Raw genomic sequence first — 16,689 nt, 5'->3', positions numbered from 1 at the left:
GTCTTGAGTAAGACTCGTTCTCGAATTGATTCGTCTTACGAGTGAGGACAAAGACTACACTCGTATGTGGACGATTCAGCACACTAGCAGGACATCGAATGAATCTTAAAGGAGTCCAAAAACAACATTCCAACATACTTCCAACAACGGACAGGCTTAGCAAGACAACACTCCTTCAAAATAAGCGCTTTAAGGTGTCGTTTTCATGGCATCAAATAGCGCACCTATATTTTATTTTGAAATCCTTTGCCGGAACCTGATGCTGCAATCTAACTTGCCCCAGTCGGACACTTCTCCGTAGTCGCCTCATAAGGAAGTGCGGGCCTGGAGGGAGCGCCAATGGAGGGGGCTGTCGGCTTTGGCTAGTCCCAACTCGTGGTTTGGGCAAAGACGCCGCATACCGGAAGGCCAGGGGTACGTCTTCCTGGCTGAAAACAAAAACACCATGCACTGTTAAAAATCACGGGACAGTCGCCGAGCAACATGGAGCCGACAGCGAAGGAGAGTCGTTGTTTGCTGTAGCTCCACTGCTGCAGTAGAATTGGGCATTATTAGAACGCGTCGGTGACGCGGAACCTTTTGTTCCTTTTCTTTCCCAACCGGGCGTCCCCTGCGCTTCGCCGTTTCGGAGTGACAGCACCCGGGCCGGCTTTTCTCAACTGGTAGTCGAGTATTTCTTCCCAAATGGACTCCTAGGAACTGTTTTTTCATCTATTTTGCTTGGTGTGAAGCGGCTACAGCAGTCATGTTTGCCGTGCGCATCGTCACCGCAGACTACTACCTGGCAAGTCCAATAAGAAACCTGGACGTGTGTTATTCCGAGTTCAGGGAAAGCGACGTGAAGAAGGTGCCAGTGGTGCGGATATTTGGAGCGACGCCCGCAGGTTAGTCAATTATTTGTCACCCTTTTGTCAGAGAAACCACAGTACCGCGTTCTCTTTACACCACGCGGCACGAGACGTGGAGCTTGCGCGGGCGGTCTGTTGCACACGCGCTTTCTCACGGGACCGAAAACAACAAAACCAACGGGAGACTGTGCAGCTACGAGATTACACCATGACATGCCAGTGGAGGTCATTTAAGTGTGTGGTGACACATTATTGTCAAGCGTGGAGCACCATGGAAATTCAAAATCAAATTCCAGAAAAACCTCATGAACTGAATACAAGGAGAACATGTGGAGAAACCTGACATCCCTTTGTAAAGTGAAAAAGGGGGGTGTTCCTTTTTCTTCACCAAATAAATGGTGTGCAGCGGTGACTTTTTCCGCTGTCTGCGTGGTGGAGAAAAGTAGGACGATGCGTGGTTCCTTTTTCAGTTGAAAACACAGCGTATTTATTTTACAAACACACTGGCGGTAAACGCAACAACTTCTCCGTCAGTCAATCCCATACAACAGGGGTCCCCAAACTTTTTCCTGTGAGGGCCACATAACCTTTCCCTTCTCTGATGGGCGGCCGGTGTCAGTTTGTAACAGAAAAAGTGTGACGATCGTAGGGGAGCTTAAAAAAATTCTTGTTTTCCAGAAAGCCACACATAACCAAATAACGGTTATTTAATAACCCTTTCCAGGTTCTTTACAGAAAAAAAGTCAGGAAACAAATAATAACACTATTAATGAAATAAATAATAACTAAATAACCCTCTCTGAGTTCTTCACAGAAAAAACAACTAAAAAAATAACTAAATAACTATCTCTGGGTTCTTCATAGAAAAAAACCCATGGAATATTAACTCTCTGTTGTGCCATGCACAATCTTAACAGATGAAAGTTCAGCTCAGTTGTCAGAGCAGAACCTCTCTGACACATATGAGCAGTCTCTTAAAGTTCTTGTGTTCCTTCCTTATAATCCTTTTGTAGGTTCCAGTAGGCTTGTAGACACCGCTGTCTTTTTTGTTAAAGTTTGATAGTGCGTCATAGTCAGGAGTAAAATTTGTTGTGGTAATTCTTAGGCGAGATCCGAGGTGTTGGTCCGTTTACCTCGATCTGTGACGGGTAGATTTTGACGTTCATGTGGCTGAAACTGCATCTGAAAGCTCAGCGCGCGAATTACAAGAATGCTGTCGTCACAGCCCACGCTCTAAATTCGGGACTGATACAAATAGAGCGCGAGTGCGCCATGTCCGTACACGCACTTGTGACACGGCTTCCGGTAGTAAATGCGCAGGCGAGCGCTTCCCCATCTACTGGGGAAACGCAGTCATTGCAGGCAAAATGACCAAAAAAAAAGTTTAATAATACAATTTGTTCAGGGTAACAAACAAAAAGGTAAACAGAATTGGTACCTTAATACACACAGTGAGTCTAAGGGCGGACATAAACAATTAAACTTAACACACCCACTCGTACTTAACTCACTGTGTTATCTAGAAAAACAAAACAAAACAATAACACAGTTTGCCTCTTTGGGCCAAATAAAACAATAACACAAATACACTCTGCACATTTAAGTACCAAACATGTCCTGAGCAAACCTTCTTAGTTTAAGTTTAGTAGCTGGTTTAGTTAACACGTCAGCAACCGTTTGCTCAGTAGGACAGTACTCTAAGATTATCTTCCCACTTTTTGCATGTTCTCTGATGAAGTGGTACTTTATATCTATATGTTTGCATCTTTGCCTGCTTACTGGGTTTCTGGCTAGTGCAATAGTACCTTGATTGTCTTCGTACACTTTAGTTTGTGCATACTCGTATTTGTCTATGCCTCTCAGCAGCTGTTCTAAGTAGATACATTCCTGTATAGCTGATGCTAAGGACATATACTCTGCTTCGCATGTAGACAAAGCCACAGTTGATTGTTTTCTTGTTTTCCAAGAGATGAGCGCGCTCCTCTCACTCATGTTGACACAAAATCCTGTTGTACTATGCCTGTCTGTTACATCTGATGCCCAATCCGCATCACAGTACACTCTTAGACAGGGGTGGGCAAACTTTTTGACTCGCGGGCCGAACTGGGTTCTAAATTTGGACCGGAGGGCCGAACCAGGAGCAGATGGACGTAGTGTTTGTGTGAAGTAATATAAGCGACCTGTAAAGGTCATTGCATAAAAGATTTTGGCCTTTAGTAGGTAGTAAAGCATGGATATTCACTAAAAAACTGCTATCGGTGATTCTCATAAAATACGACACTGTTATTATGAATAACAGTCTCCATCACTTCAGTGCCTGCAGGTCAGATTAATGAAAGATGTTTATCTTATGAGATCACATCAAACGCCAAACATTCTGACCAAATATATCATCTTGAAGAATCGGTGAAAGCATACATCCAAATAAAGTAATCAAAACTGCAACACGGTGAGGGGTATCTGAAAATCAGAGCAGAGTTTGAACTCACAAACATCTGGTAACAGAGGTGAGGACGTCGCGAACGTCGAGCCAAATTGGTCACTCTTTTTTTAACATTCGGCACTCACTTCTTTTCTTCGGGCCACTCATTTTAATGGAAGGATTCCAGGGGAAGGTTTGTGGGTGGCTTTAGCGTAAAACGGTATCTGTAAGCTCAGCGCGCGAATTGCAAGAACGCCGTCGTCACAGCCCACCCTCTAAATTCGGGGCTGATACAAATAGAGCGCGAGTGCGCCATGTCCGTACTACTGAGTACGCACACGCACTTGCGAGTGTGCACCGAGCTTTCCGACACGGCTTCCGGTAGTAAATGCGCAGGCGAGCGCTTCCCCATCTACTGGGGAAAAGCAGTCATTGCAGGCAATATGACCAAAAAAACGTTTTAATAATACAATTTATTCAGGGTAAAATCTATCCCTAAAAAATGGTTTAACTTACCAAGGTCTTTCATTTTAAACCTGCCTGCAAGCATCCCTTTTACACTGTTTAGTACATTCTCGCTACTAGCTGCTATTATGAGATCATCCACCCATACTAGCAAAATAACCTTCTCATTATCTTTTTCTCTTGTGTACACACAGTGGTCTGCTGAGTTCGGTTCAAAACCATTTTCACTCAGATATGTATGTAACATCACATTCCAGTTCCTGCCTGATTGTTTTAAACCATAAAGAGACTTGTGCAATTTACATACCATTTTTTCACCATTTTCAGACTCTTTTTCATAACCTTGTGGCTGCTCCAGCTATATCTCACAGTCAATTGGTGCATGCAAATAAGCTGTCTTAACGTCCATCTGGTGTAGAATAAGATCTTCTTGCGCCGCTTTTTGCATCATTATTCGCACACTTGTCATGTCGGCTGTAGGTGAGAATGTTTCCTCATAGTCAGTCCCTTGTCTCTGACTGTAGCCTTTTGCCACAAATCTTGCCTTGTACTTGTCTGATCCATCAATGTCACTCTTGAGTGCATAGACCCACCTACCACCCACTGCCTGTTTACCCGGTGGCAACTGGGTGAGGGTGAAGGTCTTGTTTTCCTCCAGTGATCTCATCTCCTCGTCCATTGCATTTTTCCACTGCTTTGACTTGGATGACACTATGGCGTCTCGTAGGTTTGAGGAATGTCGCATACGGCTTTGTAACAAAAGTCCACGCATGTTATCAGTTTGTCAACCGTGTCCTCGGTCTCAAACTCCTGTCGGTGGCTTGGAAGTCTCCTGTTTCTCGGTGGGTTCCTTCTAATCTCAGTCTCAGCAGCTCTACCCCGTGGTGTACGTTCAGTCATGTCAGGTAGAGCTCTGGAAACATCACTTTGGGTACAATCATCTGGCACATACACACATTCATCATCAACATTTTCATCCTTGTTGACCCTGGGATGTACCTCTATGTCATTACATCCTGTATGTGACTCAGGTGTTCGTGTTTCCTTCTCTTTGGCTGCTTGGGTGAATTTGACCAATCTATGCTTCTGAACCTTCTCTGTATCTGGATAATACACCAGGTAAGCTGGGCTGTTTTTGTCATAACCTACGAACACACCCTGCTCGCACCTTGACTCTAGTTTGCCTTTCGCTTGTTTGTAAGCAAAACATACAGATCCACATTTTTGTAGTTTGGATACATTTGGTTCCCTGCCGTTTAACAGTTTGTATGGCGTTTTCTTTGTACGTCTATTGTAACATCCAGGGCTCGAAACTAACGATTGCCCGATTGCCCGGGGCAAGTAGCGATGGCAGACGGGCAAGTAGAATTTTTTCCTCACTTGCCCGAACTTGCCCTGCCATAATACCATGTTTTCAAGCTGTAAAAAGACGATTTTGTGCATAATTTCTCGCAACTTCTGCCGCTTCTGGTCCGACATTTTGTTTTCTAGGGAGCGGTTAGTTTCTCGTGTAAGTCTGCAATACATTGATAACGGCAAAGCGCTTCGTAATTAAATGCATGCTCCCTCACCCCGTCCCTGGCTCTTCTGCGCCTGCGCACCAGCAGAGCTTGTTTCCGGTTGGCGGATACGAAGGCATATGAAGGCAAAACTTATAGTGTTGTTTTTTTTATGGCAAAAATGTGTCGGGCAAGTAAAAATCCACTCAAAAAAAATTCGGGCAAGTAAAATTTTGTTTCGGGCAAGTAAAATTTTCTCCAACTTGCCCGAGGGCAACTTGGGCAAAAAATAAGCTTCGAGCCCTGACATCTGTTTCTCACGTAAGCTGCTGTTTGGATAGCGTAGTTCCACAGCGTATCTGGTAGCTTACTCTCTATGAGAAAACACCTGCCCATATCATACAGTGTTCTCCACCCTCTTTCTGCTGTACCGTTTTGGTGGGGAGAATATGGTGCAGACGTCTCGTGTTTAATTCTATTTATCCTCAACAATGTCTGGAAGTCTCGACTTGTGAACTCAGTTCCGTTATCTGAACGGATACATTTTACTTCCCCATAAGGTGCTATGTCTGCTAAGAACCGCTCTGTAGCCTGTACTGTATCTGCTTTAGACATAAGAAAATACACCAATATGGTCCCTGAGTAGTCATCGGTGAAAGACTGTGCATATCTGTGCCCTTCTATGCTTGGTGTCCGCATGGGACCCGCTAGGTCAGTGTGCACTAGTTCTAAAGGCTTTTTAGCTTTACTATCTGGCTCTCTGTTCCTTGTCTGGGTGAATTTTCCCTGTGTGCATACCTCACAGAATGCGGGTTTTACTGCACTGCCTTTTATCTCCATACCTTTGACTACACCTTGTGATCTTTGTACATCATCGTAGTTACAATGTCCAAAGATCTCGTGCCAGGTTTGCACATCATGACTCACACATTGTTTACATTTATCAATAACATTCTTTTCAATGGTTGGCAGATAAAACAAGTTACCACTCTCATGGATGTCAAACCTGCTGCCGTCTTTGGTAACTATGTGACGGTCTCCTTTCTTGAAGGTGATAGTCGCTCCTCCATTTGTTGCTCTTGCCACCGAAAAGATGTTGTGAGGATATGAGGGCATGTACAACGCCTCTCTCAGCTGCGCTGTCTGCTGGCGCCCGGCATCGTCACGTAGGTAGATCACCGCTGTTCCTCTGCGTTGTGCTATTCCACTGCACTTGGTCCCGTCGGCTAGTTCCACTGAATGAGACTCAGGCTTGAATGACTCGTCGAAGTTGGTGAACGTCTGGACGTCATTCACAATGTGAGATGTAGCTCCCCCGTCCACCATGATGCCTTTCATCTTCACGTTATCTGACAGTCTCTTCTTTTTCATGTGCTCGGCTTTGAAAAGTTGATCTTGGTTACCAGTCTCTCCCTCTGCGGTTTGTCTCGCTCCATCTTGAGTCCTCTTTTTCCTGCATATGGACTCTTGATGCGTGTTGCTGTTGCAGTAACTGCACCAAACTTTTCTGGTACATCCTCTTGACTTGTGCCCTTTTGTTCCACATCTGTAGCATGTCAGGTCAGCGGAATCTTCACCGTTTCTGTTGCTGATGTGCTTTTAAGTGGAGCCTCGGCTTGGCTTCACACAAGTTTTCATCACATTATCTGCAGACTCTATTAGTTTCATCCTCTCAGTTTCTTCATAAATCCGTAGCCTTCTCTTGAAATCGGTAACTGTATCTTCATTTTGTGTTACATGTACGGCTAGTGGCTTGAAGGAATCAGGTAGGCCATTTAACACCATTGCTATGGTCAATCCATCACTCATAGTCTCACCTGCATCTCTCAGAGCAGTAATCAGGTTTTCTGCCCTTATCATATAGTCTGTTACACTCTCGTTACCTGTCATGTTCAGTCTGGTCAACGAGGTATACAAGTTTATGATTCTTGGCTTGCTTTTTCCTGAATAATGTTCTCTGAGCATTTTCAAGGCTTTCCTGCCATCATCAGCTGCATCATGTCTGATAAGTGATAAGCTTTTGTCATCTAACAGCCTTATCAGCTCTGCATAGCAGTCAGCATTTTTAGCTACATCTTGGGCTAATTCCTCTTCACTGGTGTCGGTTGCGGGCTCATTCAAAATTGTCCTTTTTAACTTACGGATGTGCAAGTGTCCCAGGAATCGTGTTTCCCATAGTTCATATTTATCTTCTGAACCGTCAAATAACATCTGTGCAGCAATGATTCCTGCTGTTGTGCTTGCCATTTTTCTTCTTGTTGTTGTTGACGCGCCACAGTCACTCTAGCTTGCTAAAATACTTTTCACTTGCTAAGCTAGGTTGTTTGCTTCTTTAGCATTTACAACATGCAAATATCGCCACTCACGTTTCACTTCTTCCGGGAATCTAAACACGTCCACTTATTTCCAGGTGGTTGGTACATGGATAGCTTTCTTGTTAGCTTGTCACAAGTTTCACGTGTATACTTCGCGGTAACTTTTTCCAGTCTTTTTACCGATGCTAACGTTAGCTCATGTCCAAACCTTCTCTGGGCCCATAACCTGTAAAGTGAAAAAGGGGGCTGTTCCTTTTTCTTCACCAAATAAATGGTGTGCAGCGGTGACTTTTTCCGCTGTCTGCGTGGTGGAGAAAAGTAGGACGATGCGTGGTTCCTTTTTCAGTTGAAAACACAGCGTATTTATTTTACAAACACACTGGCGGTAAACGCAACAACTTCTCCGTCAGTCAATCCCATACAACAATCCGCATGTCCGTTGTCACAGGACTTTCTTCCCCGGTAGCATCAATGTAGTGACGTCATTACCGTATATAACAAACAAAAAGGTAAACAGAATTGGTACCTTAATACACACAGTGAGTCTAAGGGCGGACATAAACAATAATACTTAACACCCTTAAAAAAGAAAGGGCCAAATTATTTTTAAACGATCACCAATTTTGCATAAAATCCAAAATATTTTGCATCATAAGTACAAAACCCTTGTGCAAAACTTTCAAAACAGCCCGTAAGGAGTATTGTAACGTGCATACTGAATAAAGGTTGGAGTAACTGATTGGATTCACTGACTTGCATTTACAGTACATGCTGTTCTCTTTGACTTTCTCACACACACACACACCTGCTCTGCAGTACACAAAGTTACTTATGTGGTCTCAAATCGAAGTACTCTGTACTCATGTGAGACATTTAATACCAATACATTTAACGTTTTCTAATGTTACTCAACTCCAGCTGTATCACATCTGTAACACTGCCTTAACCCACTTTGCAATTCCGCCCTTTTCTTTTCAACACACGAAATACCCTGCCGCTACATTTCAGCTTATTGTCACCATGGCAACAACCTGAGGTGGAAGCACACAAATGATTCGGAGCCGCTGCGTCTAGAGCAGGGGTGGGCAAACTTTTTGACTCGCGGGCCGAACTGGGTTCTAAATTCGGACCGGAGGGCCGAACCAGGAGCAGATGGACGTAGTGTTTGTGTGAAGTAATATAAGCGACCTGTAAAGGTCATTGCATAAAAGGTTTTGGCCTTTAGTAGGTAGTAAAGCATGGATATTCCAAACAAGTTTTTTGAAAACAAATGCATTTATTAACAGCATTAAAAAAATAAAAATAATAATTCACTAAAAAACTGCTATCAGTGATGCTCATAAAATACGACACTGTTATTATGAATAACAGTCTCCGTCACTTCAGTGCCTGCAGGTCAGATTAATTATTGATTATTATTGATTATTGAACTGTCTTTTTCTTTTATTTTTTTTGTGCTTCTTTAGGCCTTTGCACCCATCGGAGCATTCCTATCGAGGTGGATGAAAGTATGCCACCCTCCAGTCTGGACTTTGACTGCCAGAAGTGTAGTGGACCAGAGAACAGTAGAAGCTGGGAGCAGACTGGGGAACTGGACATCCATATCAAACGAGAGAGACTTCTTCAGCATAATTTCCAGAGTGGATTAAAAAAATTCACCTACCTCTGGCCAGGGCGCCTCTGTTTGGTCTCAAAGACAAGAAGAAAATAACCATGGTGGTTTTATGGAACCTCAAAACAGGCTTGAAGTTTGCAATTGTCTTTGTGTATTTGTAAGAAATGTTTTCATCACATATTCAGTGGACACTGCTGAAGAAATTGTTAAATGTCTAACAAGTCAGGGCTTCAAACCGGCCGTAGGCTCCAAACTCTCGTCACAATCGTCCCTTCTCAAATGCTGTATACTAGGGGTGTAACGATTCATCGATACACATCGATTAATCGATAGAATGCTCTACAATTTATTGAATCGATGCTAAACGTAAATATCGATTTATATCGCCGTGTTTGACTTTGTACATTAGACGCGACTTTATTTTGAAATCCAGTTCATTGTTGCTTGCTTCCTCTTTCCGGGAGCAGTGCGCCCGGCGTTGTTGTGTTGGGAGCAGAGCAGGCACGTGAAAGGGGAGTCGACAACTAGTACGCGGCTCCTGGGCTGGTGCTATGGCTAGTGTCCAAAAAGCCGAGGAAATTTGCTCCCCTTTAGGCTTCAAGTCATTCGTTTGGAAGCACTTTGGATTCCAAAGAAAAGATGGCTCAACGGACAAGACGCGTGCAGTTTGTAAATCCTGCCATGCGGTGATCAAATATTCAGGGAGCACAAATCTCGCCGCACATTTAAAGAAAAAACACGACATCAAAGTTCAGTGTTAAAATAAGCACTTTGTATACTACAATACTCTTGTAATTTCCTGAAAAAAAGAGTTTGCAGTACCTTGTTGATTTTGCGTATGAATTGTTGTAAATCAGGATATTGTTCTATATTTTTTATTTAAGAAAATATATATATATCGATCGTAGAGCACTATATCGTGATATATCGTGAATGAATCACAGCAGGCTTTAAGATATCGGCAAATATCGTATCGTAGTTCTTTGTATCGATATATTGTATCGTGACAAAACCCGCGATTTACACCCCTACTATATACACACCTCCACTGTCGATTTATTTATAGATTGACATATTTGATACTCCGTCCGTACGGATGGGCTTCACCAGATGGATGAACAGATTTTTGAATGATGTGAATCCTAGATTTGGAGAGTAAAATTAAAGAAGCCATCAAGTGATCATGGAAATTTTCCAGAAATCCGTCCTCATCATTGTAGCAATCAGCCCCAAGTACAAGGAGGATGTAGAAGGGGATGATGACGATGAGCACGGGCTACATACCAAGTACCGTTTTTTTCCGTGTATAGTGCGCAAAATGTAACGAATTTATTGTCCTAAAATCTGGGGTGCGCATTATACATGGGTACAAAAAAATTAAAAAAAAATTTTTTTTAAATTTTTTTTTTTTAGAAAACAAAACCAACAACAGGACTGACCGACAAAGTCGTGGAACAAAAAGACAGGGTGACATTACCAAAGACAGGAACAGAAAGCAAACAGACATCATGACATCATCCGACGGTGAGCGAGGGGCAGACAGGACTTAAATACAAAACACGTTACATCGATTGAGGTGACACAGGAAGAGCGGGGTGACACGAACAGAAACTATGGCAACCTAGACACATAGCAAAACTGGGGACGAGACATGACAAATCTCCCCCGAAATAAAACTCACCTTTCTTCTTGTTTGTTGTCAATCGCGCATCGCATTCAGCCATCCTGCCCAACACACTTAGTAAAATTCATAATTGACGACACATCGTTTGATGCGATGGTGCAATCGATGGTGTGTTATTGTCAAATATTGTTTGTTTTTTAATCTCCATCGCGGACCGGACGTCATACGGAAGCCGCCATTACAGACACGTCAGCTATATAAAGAGCGAGAGTTCAGTTCTCCACCTATTAGTTTCAATTCACAGTTTAATTAGCAGTTTCAATCAGCAAATAACAAAATGCGTATTACAGGTAATATTTTATTTCACAACACTTTGCCTTGTTCCTTTCGTCTCTGCTGTTCACTTCAAACACGCTCCATACGACCGCAATGCTCTTGTATCAGACGCTCGCTCGATCACCTGCTAGTTTGCCGTCTGTCACAATGTACCCTACACAAATCCGAAACATTTGTTGCGGCTCCGAGTCACGACGAGGGGCAAGTTTTGGTTTCCAAGGGTGTTTTTATTCCTCTTCAACGTCTCTCCCATACAGAGCCGCCGTGTGCGCACGGAGCGCGGTGGTGCGTTTAGGGGCAGTCGGAGAAATCAACGCCAACAAAAAAAATTACATCCACCCTAGTTAAGACCATACCAAAGACTATAAAAATGGGACCCATTGCCTCCCTGCGTGTGTGACGATCATTGGGACTTAAAAAAAAAAATAATTCATAAAAATTGGGTGCGTATTATACATGGGTACAGGCTTTTTTCCAGCATCAGCATGCCATTTTTAGGGTGCGTATTATACATGGGGGCGCACTATAGACGGAAAAAAACGGTATATCCACAATCAGGTGAGCTTCCACAAGTGCAGCATTGGCACATGTTTGCAGATTTTTTTTTTTCTTTATCTGTACAATATTTGCTTCTCTTGAGTGCCTGCCAAACCATCAAGTGTTAAATGGTCTATCTAGGGCAGGGATGCTCATCTGATGGTCCGTTACATTATTTATTTATCTATCTGTGTCTTTATTTATGTATTATTGTTTTTATTTATTTACAAACCCAGAACATTTTGATTGTGAAATGTATGATCAAGAGTGAAATATTTTAGGAGCACATCTTTTTATTTATTTTATTTTATTGCTGTTGGTGCAGATCCAGAATGAATTCATCCAACAAGGCTGCCTGAATTTCAGACTTATACCAGTGTTATTTTGCAATGCAACAAAAGTGAGTAAAACATAAAGAAATGCCCAAACAACATTATAACCCTAACCTTGATAATGTGCTGAACTCCTTGCACCGATGTGAAAGTTGTTGATGTATGTAATTGGGATTTCCCCCTCCCTTGTTTTGTTTTGGGGACAGAGACAGGTCCCCAGTTGGCTTCAGAACACGAGGATCTACAGGTGGCCCCTCGACATGCAGGACCTTCTGTTACGCCTGCTTAGGGAGGAGCGTTACATCATCCCACAGCCAGAAGCATCCCTCACTCTCACAATTCGTCCACTCTGAAAGAAATGACACACAAACAAGGGAATTTGACATTTCCAATGATTGTGTCCACATATCTTGGTCTATTTGATTTACGATCTACGCTGACCTAATATTTGCAGTGTATTTCATTCTAAACAATTCTGCCTGCATGGCCATGTTTGAAATGAGAATAGATCATTCCGTATCAGGAACAGAAGCGTGGATACCGGATTATTTCAATGAACGTTGGGTTACATTATGAATAACTATATTTACCACAAGGTGGCAGCATATGACAAATGATCAAAGCAACCCAGCACCACTTGGCATTAAAACAGAAAAAAAGTCAGACGTAATGGCCTTTATGTTTTATTGACTGTGTTATATATGATAGCAGCAATTCTTGTAGGACAATATCATTATTTCAACTAAACCTCGAGTTGCCATTCATTCCAACGGGAGGCCCAACAATGTCATACACTAGAATTTCAATACAGCACTCCTTACAAGCCCAACTTTAGCTTGCAAACTGAGAGAAGTCCAGGCCAGCCAGTCTGTTTCCTTGACCTAAGTCAAAATGGTTTGTTCACTTTAAGTGCTGTGTTTCACCCGCTTTATCAGATCCTGAATGAGGCCACTTCCTGCCAACGCCCGGCCTGCCAAAGCCAATAAATCTAGCTTTTATCGTTCCCCAAATACCTGCCACTCGTCTCAGCGTTATCTGCCCAGTCCAAAGCAGCCAGGAACTGACCGATGTGTTTTCATAAACAGCAATAAAATATAATTCCCTCCTAAGACCTATCTTCAAGTCGTATTTTCTCCCGCTGTCATTTGGAGGACTATCAAAGTCAAAAGTCAAAGTCAGCTTTATTGTCAATCTCTCCACATGTCACAACACACAAAGAGACCGACCGACTATGTTGAATTAGCTATGTCAGCAATTTCCACTTTTTATAACAGGTATTCTTTACTATAGGCTTAAGTCACTGCCTGAGATGCTGTTTATTTGTTCACCACAAAACTGTTTACGATAAAACACGGGGTCAAACTCAAGGCCCGCGGGCCAGATACGGCCCACCACATCATTTTATGTGGCCCGCGAAGACAAATTGTGCATCAAATTCGTGTGTCATGACTAGAATTGCAAATGGTCTTTACTTAAAAAAAAGAAAAAATAATAATATTTAACCAGTTTTTACTAGTCTGATTTGAAAACGAGTTATTTGTCAGTTGCTTTTGTAGCTTATACTGTATATAATATGAGGAGCTCATACATTTATTTGGGTTGACAGTCATAATGGCCCCCCAAAAGAAACTATGACTAAAATGGGGCCCGCGAAAAAAACGAGTTTGAGACCAAGATGTATTTATTCGCAGGGGTCGAACACCTCACGACGAAAGGCGAGCGCCAGCATCAGGGCAACTCGTTTGATTGCAATGAATTCATTCTGGAACTTTTCTTACTTTCTTGCGTCATCGTCGTCGTGCTCACAAAGGCTGGGGGCTCGCCACAAAGCCGCGGCGGAGCGCGTCCAATGGAGAAAGGCCAAATGTGCAGAAGGCTCGTCAACTTTCAAAGCGCCTTTGTGGCCTTTGACGCTCGAAACTATACATGCTCGAGATCTGCTCTCTTGCCTTCACATTCGCCGAAGCCCTTGAAGAGAAGAAGCGACGATCCAGCCAGCCCAGCCAGCCAGCCCAGCCAGCCAGCGTTCGACTGATCGATCGATCGATAGCCACCAGATGGACACGTTCCGGCTCTGTTTCCGCCTCCTCCTGCTGCTCCTGCTGCTGCCCCCGGTGGCGCCAGGTGACGCGCGCGGGCCGTGCGACTTTATTCGTCTGATTTGGACGCCTAGTGTTTTGTCTGATGATGCTGGTGATGATTGAGTTGGCCTCCAAACGCGCTACTTTGGTGGCCGCCTGAACGCTTGTGCTTTTCCAGATGACTGTCCTGAGTGCGAAGGCGCCGATGACCCAAAGGACTGCAAGTGCAACATTGGCGGCAACCTCAAGATGAAAGCCAGCCTAACTACCACAGACAAGTGGACGGACCAGGATAACGACGTGATTAGTGAGGGCGGCAGGTTCACTATTTCTGGCGACAAGAAATCCCTGACGCTCAACTCAGTGGAGGTTGGCGATGCCAACAAGGTCTACACGGCCACCAAAACCGACGACAGCAAGACCCAGAAGTTCAAAGTCATCCCTTTGGGTGAGTTTGATGCTGGCTGGCTGTCTGGCCGCCAAGCTTTTTGCGAGAAAGCCAAAGAAAATGTGTAAAGATGATTCGATGCTTGCGAGAGGGAGGGAGTAAGGGGGCTCGAGGAAAACAAAAGGTGACCAACGGGAGTGCCTTTGCGTGCGTGCCGTCGCCCGAGCCAGCAAGCCAGCATGCCAGCCCGATGAGTCGGTACTTTTTGCTCAGCCAGCCCGACCCGTGTGTGTAACTTCTGTGCCGTCTCTGCTTTTCTGCTTCTGACAGTCGTGTGCGAAGACGACAAAGAGCCGTGCAAAGTGGACCTGGGCCAAAACGTCCGATTGAAGGCTGGCAACAGCGCCTACTCCTGGTTCCTCGGAACCGAAGCGAAAACAACAGTAAATGGCAACTTGGACATCACCAGCGTGAGTGCGGCCGACAGCGGGAAGTACCAGGCCAAAGACGGCAAAGACGTGAAGAAGACCATCCCATTTAACAGTAGGTTGCATGTCGCCGAGCAGTCTTGCGCTGCTGCCTAACCCTAACTGGAACGCTGTGCTGCGCCGTGCCCGGCCAGTGCCCACCATCCCAAAGCCAGTGGCCGACGACTCACAGCAAACGCCCGCCGACTCGAACCCCCGCGGCAAGTCTGGCCGCCAGCTTGCGGTCAAAGCCAGCAGCGACGGCCCTGCCAAGGTGGGCGCCCAATGGAGCCTGGAGTGCGTGGTCACCCAGAACGACACCCGCGTCACCCACTTCACCTGGTGGAAGGACGACAAAGTGATGGTTGGCCAAACGGGGGCCAAAGTCGTCTTTGAGGCCCTCAAGGCCATGGATGCGGCCAAATACAGATGCAAGGCCGGCGACGACGAGTCCCTCAACTACGACTTGACAGTTGGTGAGTCAGGCAGTCAGGGAGGGAGGAGTGGCCTGGCCTGGCCTGGCCTGGCCTGGCCTGGCCTGGCCTGGCCTGGCCTGGCCTGGCCTGGCCTCCAGGTGACCATGTTTCTTTTCCCCAAGTTGGCAGCGGTGCCGTGGCGCCGTCCTCCTCGCTGCTGCTGACGCTGAGCCTGCTGCTTGGCCTCCTGTGCTGCTAGATCTTGGGCCGCCAGGTGGGCTCGGCGCACCTGCTCGCCTACTCCTCGCTGACGGAGCGTGCTTCTTTTTGTTTGTGCATGCAGCTCGTCCGTCCGTCCGTCCCCGGCCGGGAGACAGACGCCAGCTCGGGGCGCCCGCCGCCGCCGCCGCCGCTGGTCACCCAAATAAAGCAGACAACTTTGCATGCTTCAAGTTGAAATAAAAATAAGAGTTTGAAATCCTTTAGAATAGGAATAAGGAATGCTTAACGATTTCCTTGATGTGGCGCTTGAATTTGTTTTGCTACGTGGCGCTGCATTTCTTTCTTTTCTTCTGCTTCAGCAGTAAATAAAAATGCATTCAATGCACACGTGTGCGTGCGTCCTACTTTCCCTTTCACCTTGTTCAGTGGCGTAGCCAGGAATTTTTCCAGTCGGGGCGCGCGCCCACAGGAAAAAAAATCGAACATCACCCACGCTGATCGCTAAAACAACATCCGGGTCCGGGAGGCAAACGGGGAATGGATAACATGGCGCACATAGAATAGCGCAAGCACATTCGCGCAAGACTGAAAAAAAAAAAACGGCATGAAAATGAAGAATCGAAAAAGCTCGATTTTTTTTCAACCGGGGCGCAGGGAGTCCTTAGCTTAGCTACGCCAGTGATCTTGGTTGACTTTTTTTTTTTTTTTTACTACATTTCAGCTGTATAATAACCTGAGAACCCCGTTAGTCGCATCACTCCTATACACAGTGAACATTATACATTTGCAATATACACTCATGTAGATAGAACTATGTTAATGAAATTGTGTAAGCTCAGTTGTATGCAATCGTGAGTACAGTTTTGCCTCACACATTATTGACGAGAAATACAGTAGAGGGCAGTACTGTCGTGGAAAAAGGTCAGTACTAAGTAGTATTTGTCTTGAGTAAGACTCGTTCTCGAATTGATTCGTCTTACGAGTGAGGACAAAGACTACACTCGTATGTGGACGATTCAGCACACTAGCAGGACATCGAATGAATCTTAAAGGAGTCCAAAAACAACATTCCAACATACTTCCAACAACGGACAGGCTTAGCAAGACAACACTCCTTCAAAA

The 16,689-nt window shown here is 44.7% G+C and overlaps 2 protein-coding genes across 2 annotated transcripts; both read left to right on the top strand.

Moving 5' to 3' along the window:
* Positions 1–743: 743 nt before the first annotated feature.
* Positions 744–13,104, top strand: LOC133146893 (E3 ubiquitin ligase TRAF3IP2-like). Its single transcript, XM_061270970.1, has 6 exons — positions 744–884; positions 9,016–9,405; positions 10,231–10,299; positions 10,363–10,451; positions 11,938–12,061; positions 12,200–13,104. Exons 2-6 carry the CDS (start codon positions 9,274–9,276, stop codon positions 12,344–12,346), a joined length of 561 nt encoding a protein of 186 aa, XP_061126954.1. The 5' UTR covers positions 744–884; positions 9,016–9,273; the 3' UTR covers positions 12,347–13,104.
* A 497-nt stretch (positions 13,105–13,601) lies between these two features.
* Positions 13,602–15,950, top strand: LOC133146133 (uncharacterized). Its single transcript, XM_061269492.1, has 5 exons — positions 13,602–14,117; positions 14,253–14,522; positions 14,793–15,005; positions 15,085–15,405; positions 15,528–15,950. Exons 1-5 carry the CDS (start codon positions 14,051–14,053, stop codon positions 15,602–15,604), a joined length of 948 nt encoding a protein of 315 aa, XP_061125476.1. The 5' UTR covers positions 13,602–14,050; the 3' UTR covers positions 15,605–15,950.
* Positions 15,951–16,689: the final 739 nt, after the last annotated feature.

The sequence above is a fragment of the Syngnathus typhle genome, linkage group LG22 (genome assembly GCF_033458585.1).
Source record: "Syngnathus typhle isolate RoL2023-S1 ecotype Sweden linkage group LG22, RoL_Styp_1.0, whole genome shotgun sequence".
NCBI lineage: Eukaryota > Metazoa > Chordata > Actinopteri > Syngnathiformes > Syngnathidae > Syngnathus > Syngnathus typhle.
Note: the sequence above shows the minus strand (reverse complement) of the source record. Positions and strands in the feature narration are given on the sequence as shown.

Bases quoted from the DNA above. Each gene is read 5' to 3' on its own strand.
- LOC133146133 (XM_061269492.1), top strand. From the start codon at position 14,051: ATGGACACGTTCCGGCTCTGTTTCCGCCTCCTCCTGCTGCTCCTGCTG. The intron at 14,523-14,792 runs GTGAGTTTGATG...TGCTTCTGACAG, and splicing joins GTTCAAAGTCATCCCTTTGG to TCGTGTGCGAAGACGACAAA. The intron at 15,006-15,084 runs GTAGGTTGCATG...GTGCCCGGCCAG, and splicing joins GAAGACCATCCCATTTAACA to TGCCCACCATCCCAAAGCCA.
- LOC133146893 (XM_061270970.1), top strand. From the start codon at position 9,274: ATGGAACCTCAAAACAGGCTTGAAGTTTGCAATTGTCTTTGTGTATTT. The intron at 10,300-10,362 runs GTGAATCCTAGA...GAAATTTTCCAG, and splicing joins TGAACAGATTTTTGAATGAT to AAATCCGTCCTCATCATTGT. The intron at 12,062-12,199 runs GTGAGTAAAACA...TTTTGGGGACAG, and splicing joins TATTTTGCAATGCAACAAAA to AGACAGGTCCCCAGTTGGCT.